Below are 23,467 nucleotides of genomic sequence, written 5' to 3'. Positions count from 1 at the left end.
AAGGTACCGGTCCTGCCCACACCGGCGCTGGGGGGACAACAGAGCATTATTACAAGAACTACATCCAAGTCAGGCTTGTGGCATCTTTAAGCCAGGCCCTTGTCTTAGAATAGGGTGCTCTTTTCAGCCTACTTTGATTTTCTGTAATTTGTTTGGAAAGCCATCTTATGCACATAATTCGTAGCAAGGCAACCAAATTCTGTGTATCTGCAATGAATTTAGCGTAATACGTAGGGGGCTCTTCTAAATTCAGCGTAAAGTGTTGTCAGGGCCCCCATGCAGACCCTCTCTGTTCTACCCCACCCCACCCCTCACTCATAGACCACTAAGATGCTACAAAGATCATCTCTTAGACAGTAACAGTGGCATAAAAGACCTGATACTATTTTTCATGTCGCTTTGACTGAGATGTAGACTGACATTGAGCCATACATTATCATCATTCCAGCGTGTGGTCACTCCTATGGAGGAACCCCTCTCTTGACTGACTCAAGTTTTTTCTAAGTCTCGCAGTTCTTGGCCATGTTGTGCCCAAGTGCCAGAGGTTGTCTCTCAATCTTATACAGGGCCGCCTTCTGCGCCTCCTTCACTCTCTAGATGTCCACTGAGTGGCTCTTATTGTCCACCTGTTGTCTTGTTACGCCTGATGTCCTGCCCAGCAGTGTTTGGCTTGAGCCATTCAAATAAAGATCAATAGAGAACTGCATGTTATACTTAGTCTAGTTTTACCTGCAGTGGATGACAATCGGCCCAGCGCCCTCCCCGATGTTCCTGCGGACCATCCTGACGAACTGCAGGCTGGCGGCGGTGTCCTCGGGCACACCGTGGTCGGGCCAGCTGGTGAACTGGTACTGACGAACGCACCTGCTGTGACTGTTCTATAGGTAACAGGTGGTAAAGAGCATCTAATTAAAAACAGCTCACTACCAATTGCTTAGTATCTAATACTAACTCAGATAAGAACAGGATATAGCCATGCCAGAGTTATCAACCCAGAATTGAATCATTTCTTGAAGTTCCTAGAACTATAATTATTTAATAGATAAACACCTCACAAGATAACTGTAGCTACACTGTAAATGTGCTAAGATCAGGTGTGACAGGTCCCTGGGATTGATAGAATTTGATCCACAAGGCTGCCTCTTGACCGATAGATGACTGGAAGTTGATACTTACATTGGCCAGCTCAAATTCCCGACAGGTCCAGTCAGTCTCCTTGTTCTCAGACAGCATCTTCACCACAATGTCTCCATAGAACACCGGCTCCTCATCCTCGGGCCAGTACCGCTCACACTTAGCCTGGGGAAAAGATGAGAAATGGATATAATGTACAAACATTGCGTTGATCTGTTTAATAGAAACTTAGACAGACAGAAGTATATAATGTATACTGCTGCAGGGGGCCATAATCTAATCATTTCATCTTCATTTTGCTACCAACATGCCAAATATCATCAAGATCCATCCACAACTTCTTCAGTTATGCTGTTCACAAAGTTAACACACAGTCACACAGTCTACCTTTACAAGGCCCATTGGAAGATTGATTCAATCTGTAATAAATGAAAGGATACAACTATAATAAGCCACTCACTCACTCTATATCTATTTTATGATTGTCTTAGTAATATATTGTCTATAGTCTAGCATAGGATTAGACACAAGGCAACACACCAATCAAAGGTCATGGTCTGCCGACAATCAGCACAACACAACTGTATACTGTTGAAATCCTATACATACATGTCTTCGACAAACATAAGTGTGAAACATCATTGCAACATACCTTTCCCCTCTCCCAACACCGAGTGAGCATGACGATGACTCTGCTGTTCTGTTCCCACACCATCCTCCAGAAGTCAGGAACAGTGAACGGCACCGGGCCCTGGGTCGCTATAAACTCCCGCTCAAACCTGTAACCCTAAACACAACACAACAATACGCTGTTATTATCACACCATCCTCCAGAAGTCAGGAACAGTGAAGGGTACAGTGCCCTGGGTCGCTATAAACTCCCGCTCAAACCTGTACCCCTAAACACGTCACAACAATACGCTGTTATTATCACACCATCCGCCAGAAGTCAGGAACAGTGAACGGCACCGGACCCTGGGTCGCTATAAACTCCCGCTCAAATCTGTAGCCCTATACAACAATATGCTGTTATTACAATCATGATTGTTATTATAATCATGAAATAAAACCTTGGAATTGTATTCTTTACATGTTGGTAAAACAGAAAAAGCTAATATATAATACTTTATACCAAAATTACTCATTACAAGCAACTGGATAAGTGACTGACAAAAGACAGCAGTCTGAAAAATCTGACAGTTTATAAAACCTGCAGGATGTCTTTAACATATTTCTATCACAAATTAGAAATACTTTTTAAGTACTTAGAAATTAGAAATACTTCACAAAAGAGCACTTAAGATACATGCAGAATTTATACTCACCGGGATGTAGTTGGCATTGACATAGTCACTGTTCTCATCCTCTTCAAGGGGATGGAGCTCCACTCTAGAATGGTCATCTGTTCAAGAGGAGATATGACACAGAAACAAACTGTATATTAACAGGTTCAAATTTGATTTTTCACGGTAATGAAAGTCAACACTGGAGATATGTTTGTTGTACCTTTTAGAGTTGAAGTTTAAAAGGTGTACTTTACATTAAACTTTAACAGCAAATTGAAGTTAGGTTTACTCACAAGGTAGGATGTTGGTGTATCTGTTCTTGGAGCTGTTGACAGAAAGGTGGGCTGCTGTGATCCTCTGGTCACGTCCAACATGTCTCAAGCTCTGAGGGAGCAAATGAACAAGAATTAGTCATGATTAGATAGTAGAAAGAATTTGTGATTCCATCTAAAGCAAAACATGCAAATTTTGTGCTCACTGTCTAAATAGTCAGGGATTTCTAGTACTAGGTACAAAATGTAGATACTGTACAACAACAGACTCACTGTTTTTCAAAGTGGTGGATTAAGGTTACCTGACGGATTAATGTTAATGGCCGCAGTTACATAGCAGAACCTTATACTTTATTAACACAACAAACCAGCAGTACATACACTGTACTCGTCTTCCAGCCAGTACTGGTTGTCAGCTGACATCTTCTCCATGTATTCCACAAACTCCGTCTTGTAGATTGGCCTGAGAACAAAATGATAAGGTCAAGATTGTCAGACTTAAAATCTTTTCAATATACAGTGCAGTGCCAAACTAATAGCCTTTGGGCCACACAGTCGGCCTGAGGAAAACCATTTAAAGTTAAAACAGTTAAAGTTAACCTGCGGCTTGCTAAGTTAGCCATTTAGCACCAAATTTGCATCGTTTATAGTGTTAGGCAGCAGGGTTTAAGTCCTTCCATCAGTTTTCAGTGTATAGAGTGCAGTGCCCATCAAATCTATAGCCCTTGGGCCACACAGTTGTGTAGATACTAACAGCAGGGGGGCTACTCACAACAAGGTCAAAGACAAAATTAATGCTTATTTTGTAAAGGTGCTCTGGATGAACTTGACCATTGCAAACAACTCTGTTGTAAATATCATAAGAATTAAGGATATTTTGTACTTACCTTCTTCAATTACCTTCGGGGAACGTTAAATTATGCACAGATGAAAAGCAGTAACTGTTAAAGATTTGAAATCTAAAAGCATGACAATTAAAATACCTGTGCTGATTTTGATTGCATAAACGAGACAAAAGTCAGCAAGCACAAACAGCTGTTGCATTTTCAATGGTTTATTCCAAATGCTTTGCCCAAAGCATAACACAAATAAACTGTACATTTGCATCACACATAATTTAGACAGAATGTGTTCTTGTGTATAGACTCTTTGGCTCATTAAAGATGGGCTAAATTTACTTTGTATGCCTAATACACTGTAGCTTGGAAAAACAAAACAGTGCAGGGCTCAAAATACCATCTGCATACAATATTATGCAGTTAGAAAACATAGAATAAATATTTTTGGTGTTTCCCTGCACTGGTCAAATACCTTACATTTGTATTGTATGACTTTTTCTTTGCTGTACTGATTTTTACCACCTGCACATCAAAAAAACGAAAAAAAGAAGTTTCTAGACAAGCGCAATATCCTGCAGACGAACTTTTTCTTGGTCTAAAAACAAATTGTGCAGGTTGGATTTGTAATACAGGCGAATTTGACCGCACAAGTGCAGATATGCAAAAAAGCATTTTGAGCCATGCATGCTTATTGCATCATTAAGAAAATGACAAACAAATTGCTCTCCATACTCAATAAAAGTATTGTGCGTTACAGACTCCCCCAACATGCGATGGGTCACAAATTCAAACTAGAGAAGCTCCTTTTAAATCTATGATAATATTGCTCGCAAAACTAATAAAGCCACATGTTATTATATATTAACCTTCTCCCTGCTGCCTAACACTGTAACCAATACAGAATTGGTAGATAAACAGCTACTTCAGTGTGCTAAGGGTTAACAAATGTATTGCCTCTCATGGGAGTAGGGAAACTAATGAATGTCCCAGCATGCATTGGGTCACATTTGCGCTAAAATTCTATACGACATCTATTCAATGGTATGTTATAATATAGCGAAATGCAACACAGTGTATTCCGTATCACCCAATGTACTGGTGGAATACACCGTGTTGTATTCTTTTTATGTCATACCCACCTGAGAAAACACACAGTGAAGATTTGGTGTCCTCAAACAAAAAGTCATTTACATTGATTCCAACGTCTGAATCTGGTATTTGAATTTCAACAGCGGCACACGCAAAGCGCGTCCAAATTATTCCATGGAACACCCATATCGAATGTTATCACAGCCCAGGTATATATGACATAAAAAGATCTAATAATCAACTGAGACTTTAGAATTAGTGCACTTTCAAACAAAAATATCAAATTGCTTTTAGCTTCACTGCATCCACAATCTTTTTGCACATGGACAAAGCTTACTTTAATTATAGAAGGACTGCCAGTCAACAAATCATTGATGTTCAATGTACTGCCAATATTTACAAAAATATCTTACATGGACGCAAAAAAGAATGAAAAGAACCATTAAAACAAAGCCAAAGCATGCTTAGCCATTGCATCTATTAGCAAACAAAGATCACATCAATCTTAAAACATCATCAAAATCATGACCACACAAAAAAGGTTATAGAAAATTCCAGCAGCAACATTTGGATCCTGCACTCATAATTAACACTCAAGCAAATGAAAATATCATGATCAGCCAAGTAGCTGTCAGTCACATTTGATTAGTACTGCATAGCTTTGAACTGATGACATTGCTCTGAGTTGGTATGAAGGACCTACAAATGTGCCCAATAAAAGTCAGGGCTAGCCTGAGTTTAGGATAGATGACAAGTTTTGATGCTGAAAGGGAATTATTAGTAGTGAACCAGCCACTAGATTTCTAGACAAAGATCTAAAAGGTAATTTGTTCCTAAACCAACTCAAAGAAATGCCTTATAAGCATATGACTTGCTCACAAGCAAAACTTAAAGCTCAACAAGACCACACCAATTTTATTCATTGGTTCTCAGATTCAAAAGGCAAAATTTAATGCTAAATCAAAATATTAAGTTTGAAACAGAGTCTGAGAGCTGTACAGATACCTTGGTGCACACAGTTTCAGGCAGTAAACATACAGTACAAAGATGCAAGTTTTTCTCCAAGCCATCTGTTTTCATCTTGAGCGAACTCTCCCTTTTAAAATGTACAACAACCAAGAAATTAAATTGGTGTGGCCTCCAAAACTCAAAATCAACAAAAGTGTAGCACAGCACATCATTGGAATTATTGCATTATGATCAATCAATCAATTTAATCAATCAAGCCAGGTCACTGCGGCCTCATTGACAGGTGTCAATCATCGGCTCCAGCTGGTATAAGCGTCACAGGTAAAAGCTCAATAATTATGTAACACTGCAAAACTCAATCAACACATCATTGGGTTTAGTGTATTTAAGGCCACACCAATTTGATTTCTTAGTTCTCTGATTAAAAGAAAAAGGCTAGATTGGAATATCAAATCAACATGAAATCAGACTTTGAGAGGAAAGTCTGTACTGTGGTGCACAGTTTCATAGAGTGAACAGAATCAGTTTTTATCCCGGTTTTTTTGGTGATTTTCTCTTGCTAAAATCTTACATAAAATTGTCAAAGAACCAAAAAATAAAATCAGTGTGGCATTGTGATCAATCAAGCCAGGTCACTGCAGCCTCATTGACAGCTGTCAATCATTGGCTCAAGCTGGTATAAGCGTTGTAGTGCTTGTCTGTATAGACTTAGTGACACACCGTGAGGAGGTCTCCACCATCTGCTGTTCGCTGGCTGGGAGATGGATGTCCAGTAGAGCTTGCGGAGGCACCACGACCATCTCCTGTCTCTTGTTCCGTCTCTGTTTCAGGCTGGAAAAGAACGGGAAACTTGTTAGAAAACTGTTGTTTATGATGGACAACAGGGATGGTTTGGTGATGTGTTAACAATTATTCCTCCTCTGTTTTAGGCTTGGAGAGAATAGACTTGTTAAAACTGGGTACAGTCAAAACAGCCCAAACAGATCACTCAGGGGATACCCAATCAGCACCAAGGACATGATACATGCAGCTGATAGCCAATCAGCAACAAGGCTATTGTAACTGATAGCCAATCAGCACCAATGAGATGATACATTCAGCTAATGGCCAATCAGCAACAAGGCTGCTGTAACTGATAGCCAATCAGCACCAAGGACATGATACAAGCAGCTGATAGCCAATCAGCAACAAGGCTGTTGTAACTGATAGCCAATCAGCACAGGGGACATGATTCATGCAGCCAACACTTGGGGAACCAATTAAATCACATTGGCCATGTAGAGATGGTCATTTGTACTGTACAGTTTGATTGTACATTAAAGCTAGGAGATCCATGTACAATCCTTCACATCAAGACTATTACAGTTACAGTATTCTTTGCTGTGTTGTTGATTAAGTATAAGTTGCAGTTTTGGGTTGAGGACATCTAAGACAATGTAGTTGAGTTTATTTAGTTAAGTTCGCTCACCAATGATATAGCATAATGAAACTAAAATGGAACTCAGAGACTCATAAAGGATATTGTATGCCGAAAATGATTTAGGTGCTTAAAGTCTTAAAGAATCAAGTCACTGGCAGAACATTGAATTCTTTGCTTCAACATTCAACATTATCATTAACTTAGTGTCTGATAAAACGTTGTGACAAAAGACAAAGCTAACAAAAGACAAAGCTATTAGATTATATACCTACCACACTACTGCAATTATTAGAATGAGAACCAGGCCGACAAAGCCTCCAACTCCAGCTCCAATGTAAGCGTACATCTGGGGCTCAGGATTGGTTGTGCGTGTACCTAAAAAGAGATGATTCATTACTAGATTACCCTGAAGAAATTCAATATCAAATAAAAAAATAAGCTTGATATTTGTGACATTTCTGCTGTAACAAAAAATTCCACACTTACTTTTCTATGATATGCAAATTAGCTAGAACACACAGTGTCACATAAATTGTTAATAATCAATAATACCATACCTGTCTTCAGTGGTTCAGAGTAGGAACTATCAGCATACAAGCCGTTCTCAGTGAATGCCCTCAGCTTTGCTCTGGGGAGAGGCACAATATACAGTGTCAAGAAGAAAAAATTCTGGTAGACCAATTAATCTTTTAACACTTATTAAAACATATATGGTAATAATTGTAATTCTTCTTTCACTGCTATGAAAGTGTGTAGATTTTGAAAGTATGTTGGTCAACATATACTTTTTACTAAACCCAGAAACATTCAAAACCCTACACAAATATATACAAGGTGCACTGGCAGGTGTACCAACAGTCAAACATTAGGTGTGCACAAAAGTGCACATGCATCCAGCATTCCAAGTGTTAAACAAGATGATAGTACAATGTATATGCAATAGGACCACACCCACCTGTAGGTTTTGCCTGGCTTGAGTGGCCCGTTACAGAAACGTTTCCTCTGCGACTCACAATCCTCCTCTCCTATAACAAACTCCTCTGATTGGCTAGCCTGACGCTTGGAGCGAGAGGCACCCCTGAACGGGTACGGTCGCTTGTCTGTTGCCTGGTAGGGTGGCACAGGGATGCTTTCTTGCACATCGTACCAGGTTAGGACTGTCGTGTCATTTTCATGTCCAGTGCTGGGACCATCCAAAGAGTCTGCCAAAGATAGATAACAGGCAACAATAAGCAATGTATCAATGTATAGTATTGATTGACTTTTTTTTAGTTCTGAAAGAAATTAAAAGAAGACTTTAAAAGAGATGCTTTGCTGGAATGTCAACTGGAAAACAGAGATTCAGGGGAAAGTCTGTACATAAATGGTAACAAGCATTTGCAGAGTGCTAGTTTTCCTTCTCTTTTACCTTCAGCATTTGCTAAATGTTTGAATTGAAGATGTCGAAGATTCAAGTAAATAAAATTGATTAAACAGCCACTTCCTCAATAGCCTTGGACATCTTTGTATATTCTCTGCAATCTAAGATAACACTCACAGGAATTTAAAACCACTTTGATGATGAAAAAAGACAGTTAAAAAAGAAATATGCCTAAAGCTTTAGCAAATCACCCTGAACATTTGTGTGTACCTGAGTCCTCTGCCACAATGACAGTGTAGGTGTCCACTGGTCCATTTTCCTGAGAGAACATGCCACTGGTGAAGGTTATGGTCAAGGTCGTTGTGGTTGAATCCGAACCTTCCTGTGGTTTTATGGCTTGGTCTACAACTGGTGCTGAAAAATGACACAGAAGCATCTATTTATCTATTTGCCCACATTTTAGAAAAAATAGAGAAAATGATAAACAAGGGTTAGAATGATATGATTGGCACAGGAAAATCTAAAAGCCTATGGCTCATATATCTATCAGATTCCCTTCTAAATAATATGATGTCAATAAACATAAAGATAATGAAAATTGAAGGTTTTATAATTTTCTTTTACTATTTCTATACTATTTCCTATACCAGAAATACTGTATATTAAGGGTAAAATTACTTAACCCTATACAAACACCTTGGTACATCAGTGCACCCACAGACCAAAATTAGGTGCACAACTCCAACTTTGGGTGCATCTGCATTTGCACACAGTATTTCAAACCCTCAAGACTAGTGGTGCGGATCGGGCCGGCCGGACCGGTTCCGGACTTGTAAAACGTTTAGGTTCAAGCCAAAAAAAACCTAAACGTCTGGAAACAAGTCCGTACTTGAAAAAAAAATCTCTCACTTATACACTCCTTTTTGTTTCAAACCATCTTAAACCTTCCTTAGATCGTGAAATTTGCACTAGAAAAATATTAAAACATTGCTGTTTTTGTGTTTATAACTGAACCTTTGTGTTAATTACTGACTGTATATAATTCCGTATATATAGTTTTCAAATTACATGTAAAATATCTGCCAATTTGCAATGTTACATGTAACACGAAAAAAATATTCCAAAATTATTGTTCAGGTCCGGACTTTCAAGTCCGGACCTGAACCTAAACCTCTGGACTCGAGTCCGAACCTAAACCTAAACTCGGGTTTCGATCCGCAGCACTACTCAAGACCCTACCTCCAGGATATGTGATGACTTCTGCTGACTGGTCTGAACTCATGTTACCAGCCTCTGTCATCGCTACAATCACAAAGTAGTAGCTGCTGTATGCCTTCAGCCCTGAGACAGTCCAAGATGTCATCTCCCCAGCCTGGAGAGTAGTTAGACAGTCTCTGTTATCACTAACTTTTCTATTGTTTACAGTACTTGATAAAGATACTACAGTCAAAACTGTCCAAGAAGACCACTCAAGGGACAGAGACAATCTGGTCTACGCACAGGACAGGTGGTCACTATAGACGGGATTCTTAATGCTTGTGTCAAAGGGAAATATTATTTAAGGGACCAGCAAAAAGTGGTCACAGTGTCCAGGTGGTCCTTATAGAGGTGGTCACTTGTACTTGACAAACTACACTGCCGTTCTTTTGGTGCAAAGAAAGAAGATTATATACTGAAATACATATCATCAAGAAGTGTCTGGAAGTATTTAATGACATATTACATGTAGTTAATGGCTGTTGTAACTGATAGCCAATCAGCATCAAGGACACAAAATATGCAGCCAATAACCAACCAGGAACAAGACTGTTCTAACTGATAGCCAATCAGCACCAAGGACATGATACATGCAGCCAATAACCAATCAGCACCAAGGTTGTTCTAACTGATAAATGGCATTATGTCAAATAAAAACCAATATGATATCTGCCACTCTGGCAAACAGCATGTTTGAGATATTTCCAGTGCAGCACCCGCCAGGCACGCACAGTTTAGACAGTCATACAGGAGTGCATCATACTAGTCGACGTTGTATTGGAGATGTCTTTAGACGCATATTTTACGAGTCACCGTGGTAGATATATGAAATTGTGACCTGTGCAGTAGATAGAAATATTGTCTTATGTATTACTAGGTAGACAATACCTAGACTTTACCAGTCTCCATGGGTTGCCGGGAAAATAGTAGAAATTGGCCAAATAGAGTCAACTGTATGAAGGGAGTCGGCTATGGAGATAGGGTCAAATATTGCAACCCTGGATTTGCAATATTTGACCCTATCTCCATAACCGACTCCCTTCATACAGTTGACTCTATTTGGCCAATTTCTACTATTATCCCAGCGACCCGTGGAGACTGGCAGAGTCTAGACAATACCCACCTGCAAAGTGTCCAACTCTGTATCAGTTTCAGCCTCAGCATCGTACACTAGGACTGAGTATGTTGTGGGTCCTGCATACAGCTCTGGCTCATCCCACTGCACAGTGATGGTGGACTGGTCCAAAGGTGTGCCTCTCACATTCAGTGGTTTGCCAGGTACTGGATAAATCAAGAGAATAAAAACTGTATCAGATTCATTAAACAGATACATGATAAAAGAAACAAAAATGAAGAAACTACTAAAAAACAGTAACTGTAACAATAATCATTATGAGAAAATAGTAACTAAATATCAAGCCTTTAAATTGATAAAATATCATCATCACCAGTCACGTGCTAACACACAGTCGGAGTTATACCGCCCCTTATAGTGTGATACACCCTTTCGTTGGGTGATACAAGATATAAAGTATTGGCTGATATAAAATGTACAACAGGTCAAAAAGCAAACTTACATCAAAACTGACATGTGCAAAAAAAACTTACTTTTGACAATCAAATAAAACAAAATTAATACACAACTGCAAATTATTGTACTCACTTGCAATTGTTGTTGTCACTTCCAAAGCCATAGATTTGTCTCCTTGTCCTATTACTGTCCATGCTGCTACCTGGATACTATAGGTGGTGTCAGCTGTCAGACCTGATATCTGTCCTGTTGTGTCAGTGGTGCTGACTTCTTGTGAGCCTGACATACCCTCCATGGTGTACATAATGGTATATTCCAGTATGATCCCATTGGGCTCAGCTGGACTGTCCCACTTCAAAGTGATATTGCGGGGGTGGACCTCTCGTGCAGCTAGGTTCTGCGGAGCACTGGGAACTAAAGAAAACAATCACAGATTAACACTGTGACAGTACAACACACTACAGCAAGGGATATGGTGATTCCCACATTCAAATTCATAAGATATCAATTTAGCAAAACGTTTAATTCTATATCTGTATCTATATAGCCGGTATAACCGCCCTTCGGCATAACACTAATGTAACTGTAATGCTAGTGCGTTCGCACAAAGTTTCCTAATAACATAGCAACACAATGTACAAAAAAATAGTAGCATGAAAGTTCACCTGTGTTAGAAGTTAGCATGGTAAAGACTCTAGACTTTCGTTTAGCACAAAAGGTTTTTGACTGTCCTGCAGTATGCCTTAGAATTCAAGTGACCAATCACCTAGATCATTGTGTTGACAGCATACAGTATATATAGGGAGAGTCTACATGGTACAGTCAGTTATGTTACAGAATCACGATAACAGGAAGTCAACCCACCATCTTGTTTTGTCTCCTCCGTGACACAGCTCATGCTCCCGTTGCCTGCAATGTTCCATGCCCACAGACACAGGGTGTAGTTAGTGTAGGGAGTCAGACCAGCGACTGTGTATGATTGCAATGTACTGTCTAATGACAGGATGTTGGGATGGGACGATGTTGTGTTGTAAGAGAGATAGTAGCCCAGGAGGATGCCGTTTTGTTCATATTTGGATGGCGGCCCCCATTCCACAGCAATGCTCCTACTGGTTGTTATTGTGTCTGCAATAGGTGGTGGGCCTGGAACTGTTGAAAGAGAACAAGCAACCATTGGTGTTATACAAGAACACCAGGTAGAAATATTGTTGATGAAGGTTAGACATCCAGGCAGTAAGATATTTCAAACAGTTAGACGTTTCAGACAGCATCTTCTGTCTTTCGTCAGTGGAATATCTTAAATCATGTATTTCATTGCTGCAATAGTTATACGTTTTGGCAACATCTCAGATGTGAAGCCATTTCAACTCTTTTTAATATGCAGTATAAGCTAAATACATTTTTTGCCTGTTTCCCAGCTTGTGGAAAAGGCCAACAAATGTTATCTTAAGACAAATAGAGACTTTTTGTTTTGGTGTTGTCAGGCCACACCCTTCTGCTTCCCCTTTTGACATTGATCAGTGCAATGGCTAGACAAGTACTTCATTGTTTCCAGTTGACATAATTCCCCAGAATGTTCAAATCTTCCTAAAACAATCAATGAAAATGTCACAAACCTGCTTCCTTTGTCTCGATGGTGTAGGGGTCACTGGAAACCATGCCTCTGCCCATCCGTGTGTAGGTGTAGATCCAGACCATGTACCCCCAATACTCCTCCAGACCCTCCAGAACTATGGAAGGCTCAGGACCTGAGGGGTAAAAACTAGAGTGGTGAGAAACTATGCAATACACTAGAATGTTCAGTTTTCCTGCTATGTGACAGGGGAATTAGCACACAAAGGAAAAAAAAACGGGAATACCAAAGATAGTACATTCAGTACCAAGGACAGTGCAACATAACTGAATTATAGTCAGCCTTAAGTTTCAGAATAGGAAGGGGATCTTTAAAGAGAAGCTATCATTGAGTTCAAGGAAGCTATATTACCTGTAGTGTTGACAACAGTGTAGTTATGGTCAGTTATGTCATTGAAGTGTACTTCGTAGAGCAGGATGATTCCATTTGGCTCTGATGGGGGTGTCCACGTTAGGGACGCTGAAGTTGCAGTCAGGTTCACTTGTAGGTCTGTGACGCTGTTTGATGGCACTATTTGGACAAAAGAGGAAAGGTCATCTCATAAACAATCTACCAGTGGATGGTGTCATTTCAGATGTATGCGGGATAAAATACCTTTAAATTCATTGTGTACATTCCCCTTGTCTATCATTAGAAAAAATTGTGTATGGTGACCACTCAAGGGACTAAGCAAAAGTGGTCTTATCATCAATCAATTTAAGCTTCCGCATACTTTTTGTATTGATTACTACTAGGTTAGGCAGCAGGGAGAAGGTTAAACAACCACCAAAAAGTGGCTTCAATGGCCAAGTTGTCCTTATAGACAGGCTGTCACAAGTACAGGTTTGACTGTACATACAATGACTAAATGTGTACCAAATGACAAAACCACTCTTAACTCCTCCTTAGACAAATGGTCCCTTTTGAAAGGAAACTATCATACCACAATCTATCTAAAGGACCATCAAAAGTGGCCACAATGGTCAGATGGTCCTTACATGTATGTAGGGGTAGCCACAGATATGAGTTCGAATGTATACAATATTACAAAGACTGTACTACCCTGCAGTATACAAAATAACATTGAATTTGAACCACTCTTACCTCCTTCTTCGGTCACGAACATGACCTCCTCTGACTCCGGCCCATACCCAACTGCCGTGTACGCTGCAACTGTGACCGTGTACATGCTGAAGCTATCCAGATCACCCACAACATAATAAGATGTTGCCGAAGTTGTATTCATGGCAGTTATTATGTTGAAAGAGTCAGTGATGGAGACTGTATACATGGCATTTCCGTTGGGCTGTGTGGGAGGGGTCCAAGTCACGTTGACTGTCTTGATGTTTTGGTCAGGTGAAGAGGATGAGGTGTTGTAGACAACAACGTCTGTTGGAGAGTCGCATGGACCTGTACAAGATAGAGAAATAGGTTCTATTAGTCTGTCATTTTACATGCAATTTCAGTATATATGTTAGCCTCCTCTGTTATATGTACAATCAAGACAGTGCACCAATGTCAAGTTGAACTTTTGTAAATATTAAGTCAGATTTTTTGATTTTGTAGAATGTATTGTGTTAAATGTATACCAACAGTTCCGCATAGGCATAACTGACTATTCAAACTGATTAAATATTGATGTTCCATCAATGCTCCACTTTCACAAAATTCCAAAACTATTTTCAGTATCTAATAGACTACCTCATTATTCTCTTACATTTGTACATAGAATACTTTCAGATAATTAGCAAAGCTACATATTTTGTGGCCTACCATGGTTTAATGCATCAAATCAAATTCATAGGTCCACAAATAATTAAGAAATAGAACTCAGAGTCTTGCGTAATACATGTCTTGAAATGAAATTCATGAATCAGAAAAATTTGTACTAGAACTCACGGTCTTGCAGTGTCCTTTCAGTATTTCTCTCTTCATCCCCTGCCCCTGGTGCTGTAGCTGCGAACACCTCCACAACATAGCTGTTATGTGGAACAAGCCCCGACACATCACACTCCAACATGGCCACATCCGGGGGGTACGTGCCTGATCCATCCCCACAACTAACCACTATCACCTCCTCATAACAAGATGTTGGTGCATTTGTGGTGGGAGTGGGGGAGAGAGTGGATGGTACATCTGTAGCTGTGGTGGTAGGCATTGCTCCCTGTGTTGTTGTTGTGAGTGTATTAGGGAATGTTGTGTTTCCTACAGTCATCCCTGGCATGTCAGTACCCATTGCTGTACTTGGCATGTTTGCAGCAGTTGTTGCTTGAGGGGGGTCTGTAGAAGTTGTGTCCATTGTACTTGGCATCACAGCTGGAGTTGGCGAAGCTGTAGTAGCGGCATCTGTTGGGAGCATCCCGTTTGTTGTACCAAGTGCAGTTGTAGCTGTGTTTGGGTTTGTTACTGCTTGGCTTGATGTTACAGTAACTGCTTGGTTTGTAGATGTTGGCAGTGCTGTAGAGGTGGCCATGGCTGGACCAGCAGTTGTCTGAGATAAAAAGAATATTAATGTTATTTTTACTTAATAGATTTACCATATTTAGTGGATGGATTGACATAACAAGTGACTTTTCAATATGCCAACCCGGACCAGACTGTAAGGTTTGATTCACTCACACCGGGAAGGACTCCTACTCTTTTCGATAAGTGTGGCGGGTTCTTTAACATGCTCAAGGTAGGCTTCAGATTAATTGAACGCCATTCAGCACCAAGGACAGATGTACTAACAGGGCTTGAAAATATGGTTACAAGCGAAATCGAAATTGCAGGTTTGCAAACTGTGAGTTGACATGAATTTTGAAACATTTATATATAGTTATATCCAAACTATATATCATCAGTAGTAAACACAAATTATAGCTCTCTCTCTCCAATTTTACGACTTTTATTCCCCATCATATGGGGGTTAGACGTGCTTGCACATGGATGGGGGAGCCCCAGAACTCCTCAGCAAGTGCAAGTCTTTTTTTGTAGCAAGAGTTTTTACGGCTCGATGCCCTTCCTAATGCCAACCCAAACCCTACTGTTGGGCTTAGGACATGGGAAATATGTGTTAAATGCCTTTCCCAAGGGCACAACGTCTAGGTGCATGTCCGGACATGTCTGGGTACTCTACTGCGCAATTGAACCTGGGTCTCATTGCTTCATAGCCAGATGCTCTGCCACAGGGTTGCGTCTGTGTGGCGAAGTCCGAGTGGCTCTCAAACAGTTATAACATTGCAACATACATCTATATATATACAAATTTGGCTCAACTTCTTCTACATCTAACATCATGTCCAAAGCTTGTATTCATGATGAACCTGAATTGACTGGCCATCTTTTTTTGTAGAGGTCATAGGTCATACAAAATCAACAATGCATAGGTGGAGCCACAGAGCCTCTTTCTTGAGGACCTTTATCAGATTATCAACTTTTCCCATCTGACAAGTACCTTCATGAGGGCCTGCATGCCCCTTTTACGTAGAGCGTAATCGGCCGTTTTAATTTTACGTAGAGCGTTGCCGACCACTCCATAATTCAGCGTAGAGCGTAGGGGGGGCTTTCTGAATTTAGCGTAGAGCGTAGGGAGGCTTTCTGAATTTAGCGTATTACGTAGCCGGCCCTCCGAATTTAGCGTAGAGCGTTGTCAGACCCCCCCCCCCCCCCCCCCCCATGCAGGCCCTCCATCATCGGCACCAGTACACGATAACAGCCACCCACTCACTCAAAAATACAAGGGTTACATAAACCAGGTCAACGTTCTCTAGACTGAAGAAATGGTATTACAAGTTTTCATTTCGCCTGAAAAAAGTCCCTTCAGACTCCAAGTTTCACCTTCAATCGCAAGTGCTCCACACCCTTTCCATTCTGCTACCCACTACGGGAAATACGTCAAGTGTTAACTGGCAAACTTTTTCATGATTATGTAAAAAGGTTAGACAGAATCAACAATGGTTAAGTAACAGAGGTGGCTCCACGTAGCACCTTTTTGGGGACCTTTTGAGGATTAATATCAGATTTTCCCACCAGTCTTTAAAACTCAGCTGTAACAAGAGGCAGGGATGCCACTTTGTTCTTACAACATTGTTCAGACTATATGATTTAGATAGATATGTGTTATCAAAATGTCTCTATGTATTAGATAGCAAATGATAAAAAGTGATTTATCTAAAAATGAATATAACCTTGAGATTTGCAGTTTGGGGCTTTTAGTCAGACATTTTTCGAAGGACGGTTTAGTTTTCTTTAAAGATTAAGAGGCAGCAGAAGCTATACACGTAAGCGATCTGTGCCTGTACCGGGGACATACGGTGTTTTCATAATCTAATCCCTTTGCTGCCAAATCACAAGCAGCGCACGTTTTGCAAAATGTGAATTATGGATTATCGTCGGTACAAACTATTCGTCTGAAGGGTAAACTTTAAGTTGAACAGTGCTAAGTACCACCTAGTACATAGTCTTGCCTAGACAAGTACATCCATACAGCAAATATACAGAAGTAAGAAGTGGTGAAAATATAAAGTTATAAAGTTATTGACGAACAAGATGCGATGAAAAATAAGCGAGAATATTTTGTCACCCCCGTGACGTGACTTGTGATGGTTTGTGCTGAATCCTTGACTGACGCTGTGAGCGCCACCTCCACATCATTTGTTCTGGATCCAGAAGACCAAGAGGTCGAGACCAGTGTGAGAACAGACTTCGAAATCTTCTTTGTGGTAAGTACAGCTTTCTTTTTAGTTATAAGTCTTAACTGCAACCATCCTTCTGATCGTGATACAATGTAGATACACCAGTCCTGCATTTTGTTACTTGGCGCTGGAAATTGTGATTTAGACTTTTAAAAAACTCAACAACTCAATGCTTGTGTATTTTGTAGCTGTACGTATATAATCATGGCAAAGTGGGAGAGTAGGTCTGGGCGCCCGCGTTTGTACTCAGGAGAATGTACCGGACAAGTGGGGTGCTGGTGAGGGCAGGACATTACATATTGGGTCTGGTGACATACGGCACATTGAGACGAGGTCTTACATGTATTAGGAAAAGCAGGATGGTCTGTATCAACTGGACCGGGGAAAGATAGGTTCAAGAGGTGTGGTCCTTTAATTGGGAAAGGTAGGAACGGCGGGTCTGGGCACCCGCTTGCGCTGAAAGTCTTTCTTTGGCAGTACGGGTAAGGCCTGGGAGCAACAGCGTCAGAGTGTAGTTTCTGTGGATGTAGAGCTGCAGTTTTTTACCTTGTGGGACAGTGCGGCCTGCGATTTTACTCAGGAGAATGTACAGGATGAGTGGGGTACCTGTGAGGGCAGGGTGGGGCATTACACGGGCGGGGCACGAGAAAGATAGGTCCAAGAGGTGTGGTGCTATTGGGAAAGTTAGGGAGAGTGGGTCTGGGCACGCATTTGCAAGTGTTTCATGCCTGTATTAAGTGAGAGAAAGATATTACGTCACTTAAGAATGTGTGGTGGGTTAACTTGTAGGAGAGGAGCGAGAATTGTGTGGCTTGGGTTTAGACATGAGCAGAACAGGGAAATGAGCCGGGGTTCAGGCAAGACAGTGCCGAGTCTTCACATAAATTATTGCGTTGTTTTACAGTCAAAAGAACCGCACAGTATGTAACAATTATCCAGGGGGTAGGGGCAGTCAAATCACAGATCTATTCGGGTACAACGAGGTTTTGCAGGGCAATTTGGCCCGTGGGAACATAACTGGCCAGACGTGGCATGTTTGGATAGAGATGCGCAAGTCAGATTGGTGAACGGAGGGTGGTACATCATGATACTGCATGGCAGCAAGGAGTCAGGGTAATGGGGAGAGAAGCTACAAAGATAAGGGTAGTTTGGACAGACTTACTGTGGGTAAGAAATAGTAGTTTGGCCCGTGGGAACATATCTGGACGGGCGTGGCACGTTTGGATAGAGACAGGCAAGTTAGATGGTGGCGGGCAGCACATACATGTATACAGGGCAGCACTGAGGACAGGGTAACGGGGAGAGGAGCTACAAAGATGGTATTGTGGACAGACTTACAGTGGGTAAGTCAAGGTTTCAGGGGCTTGTGAATTTCAAGCGTTTCTTTGGAAGTACAGTTGGTTCTGTTTGGATGGAAACAGGCAAGTCAGATTGGTGGCGGGCGGCACATACAGGGCAGGGAGGACTCAGTCCTCCCTGCCCTGTATGTGCCGCCCGCCACAGGGCCAGTAAAGATAGAGTAGCGTGGACAGACTCAAAGTTTGTGGGAACAGAGATAACAATGTGGGGAGGCACTGTGCTGCCTGGGTACAGAACACCTTGATAATTTGGCAATTGCTCATCATGTTCAAGCAGTTGAGCTCAGGTGGTTTTTGGGGGTGATGATTTCTTATGTGGCTGGTCAGGCCCAGAGCAGAAAAGAAGAGTGGGGAACACTTTGTGCGGGGCAGTGTGGGTGCTGAGCAAGGAAGGCGAAGCTGCTCATTAGTCCTTTTGGGAAAGGCAGGGAGGACTGAGCCAGACAGCCCTGTTTAACTGGGAAAAAGATATTAGGTCACTTAAGAATGTGTGGTGGGTACATGTTATTGAGGAGAGGGATGAAAACTGTATGTATGGCTTGGGTTTTTCTAGACATGTGCAGACCAGGGAAATGAGCCAGGATTCGGGCAAGACAGTGTCGTGTCTTCTCGTTAACGCGTTATTTGTTGCATCATTTTGCAGTCAAAAGAACCGCACAGTATGTAACAATTATCAAGGGGGTAGGGAATCGTCAAATCACAGAATAATTCATTTTGGCCCGTGGGAACATAACTGGACAGGCGTGGCATGTTTGGATAGAGACGCGCAAGTCAGATTGGTGAACAGAGGGACTGGTACAATTGTACGTGGCAGGAAATATACAGATTCTGAAGTAAGAAGGCCCAGGGCAGAACAGAAGATTGGGGAACACTTTGTGCAGGGAAGGGTGGGTGGGTGGTGAGCAAGGAAGGCAATTAGCTGCTCTTTGCTTGATAGTTGGACAGGTCTCGTCGGTTTGAGGCAGGTCTGGCCTATCTGAGACTGGGGCCAGGTGGGCTAATGCTAGTCTGTCCCATTTCCAGTCCGGGGCCCGCGACCAGGCTGTTTATGAAAACGAAAAATTAATGATATTATGAAGAACATAGCAACATACAGTTAGGAGTAATTCTTTTACGTTTTGCGTTTTTTGTTGTCTTTTACATCATTCTATTGTTCCCACAAGCTGCTCGATCGGGCCCCACTTTGGAACTGGGACTGTAGCATAACAAAAGTCACATGTGGGTAAGTGGGGTGTGGGCGGGTCTTGTGACACATAGCCAAATGGGCACTGAACATTAACAGGTGGCGCCCGTGCTGACAGGTCTGGCTTTAATAAGAAGGCAATGAAGATGGACAGCTAGCTAGGGTGTATTGACTCCAGGGATTGAGCATTTGAAATCTTATCAATTCTTTCTTGTCTTTTTATCGTTTTTAGTTTTTTGGCAAAGTGAGTGAGAGACAGTGTGCAACAACATGGCCATTCGTCACATCATGGGAATTGCTGTGATCCTGGCAGTCGTTTTTGCCGCTGAAGGAAAGGCTATTGAAGGTAAGTTACTCGTTTCTGAATCTTTTCTTAAGAATTTTTTTTTTACCTGGACGCTGCTGGAGAAAGAATGGACACGAATTTGCTATCCTCTACGGCTCAGCAAGGAGGTTTTATATAAAATCATTGGGCTCAGCTAGACTCCCCCTAGTCAATGACTTAATACAAATTGTTAATGAGGATGAGATGAATTACTGACAGAGATACTAGTATGTGCCATTTTTGTAGACACTGGAACTGTTTATGAGACAGGAGGGTGGTTGAAGAAGCAATGTTGCAATCTCCGAGCCCTTTTCCTAGATGAGCCCCTAAGCTGCATCCTTTCCAGATTTGAAATTCAAGTCTGTGTTACAGTGATTCACTTCTACAAACTCTATCCTTTCTGTAGTAGTTACCCTCTTACCATAACAAAGTGTGAATTTGCTGGGCATTCATCCTAGGCTTGTAATAATTGCTACAACATTGCCTTAAATTTGTTCCAGGAGCTAAAGCAATGAAGGTGAAGTGGGCTGGACTGGATGCAAACTTTAAGGTAAAGGTAGGCAGCACTAATAAACTCAGTTGACCAACCCTCCTCTTTTTTGTTGTTAAAAATAAAAGGCATTAACTTTAAGATCCCTGAGTCATCAAATACATCTTAAATGAGTGTGTCACACTCAGACCCTCTAAGGAAAATTTACATATTATTTGTACAGAGTGGATAGGTCTTCTTCCAGACAGGACATATTGTACTTACCTTTGAATATTTCTTTGTAGCAAGAAGTTTTTAAGTTAGTACTAGTTGCCCAGTAACATAACGTTTCCTAGTTGATTAAACACCTTTTTTAATATCATGATAATAATTGCTTTTTCAATGTTATAGCTAAATGTAGTAGTCAATACAATGGAGACAATAAACTTTAAGGTGGTCAGTTGTCATTGAGACAGACACTTTTCATTCTTTGATTCAATACAACTTACAGTATCAATGCTCTGACTTTTGTGTTTACTCAAGGATGAGTCTGTGGACCTCAAGGAACTCAGAGAGAAGGACCAGGTTAGTTATTCTAATTTTTTTGCAAATTTAAATATTTCCATGCTACATGTCTACAAATAAAACATTTCCTTGAAGTTCTTGATTTAAATATGCCATTTTCTTGTTTTGTTATCACAATAGGCTCTGGTGGATGATGGAATAATGGTGAGGGAGATGGAAAACGTTTTATACATTGTGTGTATTTGCCTGTTATACAAAATGTAAACTTTCTAGCAGAAGTAAAGATTTGAAAGCTGGTCTGAAAATGGTGACAAACTTTTCATGCTTGATTATGCTCTTTAATGTTCACTCAAGGATGAGCGTATGGGCCTCAAGCTTAAGGAACTCGAGGAGAAGGACGAGGTCAGTGTTTATTCTAATTTTTGTGTGGAAACTTTTATATTTCCTTTATTGTACAATTAATAATTTGTATTTTTGCCCTCTCAATTCAGAGAATGCGATGACAGAAATAGTGCTGATTTGATAAAACTCTTACTTCTTAGACTTAGTATCTTAAGAATGCCTTCTGTTGGTTTAGAATTTGGTGTCAGTGGCACATCTTTTTGCCCATCCTATATACAATGTAATTGTTCTTCCTTAAGCTAGTTTCATTAGAGAGTAATAATAAGTGTTGATAAATGTACTCTACACCCCCCATTTATTGTCACAACAGGCTGTGGTCAGGCAGCAGCAGTATCAGAAGGACGAGGTCAGTGGTTATGTACTAGTTAGATACAATTTACCTTTGTAGCATGAGATGACATATCAAATGTCTTAAAGTTGGTGGCCTGTAACATAACGTTTCCTAGTTGATTAAACTAGACAAAAGTGTACAGTACTGTATAACTACATGTCTACTAAACATTTCCTTGAAGTTCTTGATTTAAATATGCCATTTTCTTGTTTTGTTATCACAATAGGCTCTGGTGGAGAATCCGAAGGGAAGAATGGTGAGGGAGATGGAAAACGTTTTTAACGAGTATACATTGTGTGTATTTGCCTGTTATACAAAATGTATAATGTCACTTTGTACCAGAAGTAAAGATTTGAAAGCTGGTCTGAAAATTGACACAAACTTTTCATGCTTGATGAAGCTCTTTTATGTTCACTCAAGGATAATCCTAGGGACCTCAAGGAACTCCTGGAGAAGGACAAGGTCAGTGTTTATTCTAATTTTTGTGTGGAAATTTTTATATTTCCTTTATTGTACAATGATTTATCAATAATTTGCATTTTTGCCCTCTCATATTTGTTCAATCAATTCAGAGAATGCGATGACAGAAATTATTATAGTGCTGATTTGATAAAACTCTTACTTCTTAGACTTAGTATCTTAAGAATGTCCTTCTGTTGGTTTAGAATTTGGTGTCAGTGGCACATCTTTTGCCCTTCCTATATACAATGTATGTTCTTCCTTAAGCTAGTTTCATTAGAGAGTAATAATAAGTGTTGATAAATGTACTCTACACCCCCCATTTATTGTCACAACAGGCTGTGCTCAGGAAGCAGCAGCAGGATGAGGAGGACGAGGTCAGTGGTTATGTACTAGTTAGATACCTTAAGTTTGTAGCATGAGATGACATATCAAATGTCGTAAAGTTGGTGGCCTGTAACATAACGTTTCCTAGTTGATTAAATGATTAAACCTCCTTGATTAAACACCTTTTTCTTTCATTTTCTTGCTTTCTTAATGTAAATATATAGCTTGAATTAGTCAATACGAAGGAGACAGACTGAGTATATACCTTAAGGAGGCCATCCTTAAGATTTTAACTTTTGTGAGATAACATTTCTTTGTCTGTGCCGACCCCTTATAGATATTTGGGATTGTATTTTGTGTTTGTTGTGATTTTCCTTGTGCTTTACTTATAGATTTCATTTTGAATTTTTGTTGTTTTGTCCCTCTCCTCAATAGTTCAAGTTTTTACATCTCGAATGTACAGTGTAATTACTACATGATATTGTCTACTAAAATTTGTGATCATACTGTAATTTTAGGTCTGATACTCCAGACATCATTTTTATCACATTGATTATTCATTTAATCCATTCAGAAAACGTGATGACAGAGATAGTGCCAAATATATCATAAACATTGAATAATCTAGTATCAAGAATGATCA

The 23,467-nt window shown here is 40.5% G+C and overlaps 2 protein-coding genes across 2 annotated transcripts in view; one reads left to right on the top strand and one right to left on the bottom strand.

Moving 5' to 3' along the window:
* Nucleotides 1–23,467, bottom strand: part of LOC136421496 (receptor-type tyrosine-protein phosphatase H-like) — a 45,605-nt gene that overhangs the window by 1,405 nt on the left and 20,733 nt on the right. The window contains exons 8-26 of the mRNA XM_066408824.1: nucleotides 14,669–15,260; nucleotides 13,874–14,179; nucleotides 13,142–13,300; nucleotides 12,774–12,905; nucleotides 12,022–12,306; nucleotides 11,290–11,571; nucleotides 10,750–10,907; nucleotides 9,609–9,741; nucleotides 8,640–8,783; nucleotides 7,965–8,211; nucleotides 7,567–7,637; nucleotides 7,282–7,384; nucleotides 6,310–6,420; nucleotides 3,074–3,155; nucleotides 2,714–2,804; nucleotides 2,460–2,536; nucleotides 1,787–1,921; nucleotides 1,177–1,299; nucleotides 730–878 (exon numbers count right to left, since the gene is read on the bottom strand). Of these exons, the coding sequence (XP_066264921.1) occupies nucleotides 730–878; nucleotides 1,177–1,299; nucleotides 1,787–1,921; nucleotides 2,460–2,536; nucleotides 2,714–2,804; nucleotides 3,074–3,155; nucleotides 6,310–6,420; nucleotides 7,282–7,384; nucleotides 7,567–7,637; nucleotides 7,965–8,211; nucleotides 8,640–8,783; nucleotides 9,609–9,741; nucleotides 10,750–10,907; nucleotides 11,290–11,571; nucleotides 12,022–12,306; nucleotides 12,774–12,905; nucleotides 13,142–13,300; nucleotides 13,874–14,179; nucleotides 14,669–15,260 (3,380 nt within the window). The remainder of the gene's footprint in view (nucleotides 1–729; nucleotides 879–1,176; nucleotides 1,300–1,786; nucleotides 1,922–2,459; nucleotides 2,537–2,713; nucleotides 2,805–3,073; nucleotides 3,156–6,309; nucleotides 6,421–7,281; nucleotides 7,385–7,566; nucleotides 7,638–7,964; nucleotides 8,212–8,639; nucleotides 8,784–9,608; nucleotides 9,742–10,749; nucleotides 10,908–11,289; nucleotides 11,572–12,021; nucleotides 12,307–12,773; nucleotides 12,906–13,141; nucleotides 13,301–13,873; nucleotides 14,180–14,668; nucleotides 15,261–23,467) is intronic.
* On the top strand, nucleotides 17,404–23,348 carry LOC136422110 (uncharacterized). Its single transcript, XM_066409759.1, has 11 exons — nucleotides 17,404–17,472; nucleotides 20,219–20,332; nucleotides 20,812–20,861; nucleotides 21,324–21,365; nucleotides 21,486–21,509; nucleotides 21,660–21,707; nucleotides 22,018–22,053; nucleotides 22,265–22,294; nucleotides 22,459–22,500; nucleotides 22,836–22,874; nucleotides 23,343–23,348. Exons 2-11 carry the CDS (start codon nucleotides 20,257–20,259, stop codon nucleotides 23,346–23,348), a joined length of 393 nt encoding a protein of 130 aa, XP_066265856.1. The 5' UTR covers nucleotides 17,404–17,472; nucleotides 20,219–20,256.

This window comes from Branchiostoma lanceolatum, chromosome 16, assembly GCF_035083965.1.
Source record: "Branchiostoma lanceolatum isolate klBraLanc5 chromosome 16, klBraLanc5.hap2, whole genome shotgun sequence".
NCBI lineage: Eukaryota > Metazoa > Chordata > Leptocardii > Amphioxiformes > Branchiostomatidae > Branchiostoma > Branchiostoma lanceolatum.
This window is presented reverse-complemented; position numbering and strand designations above follow the sequence as displayed.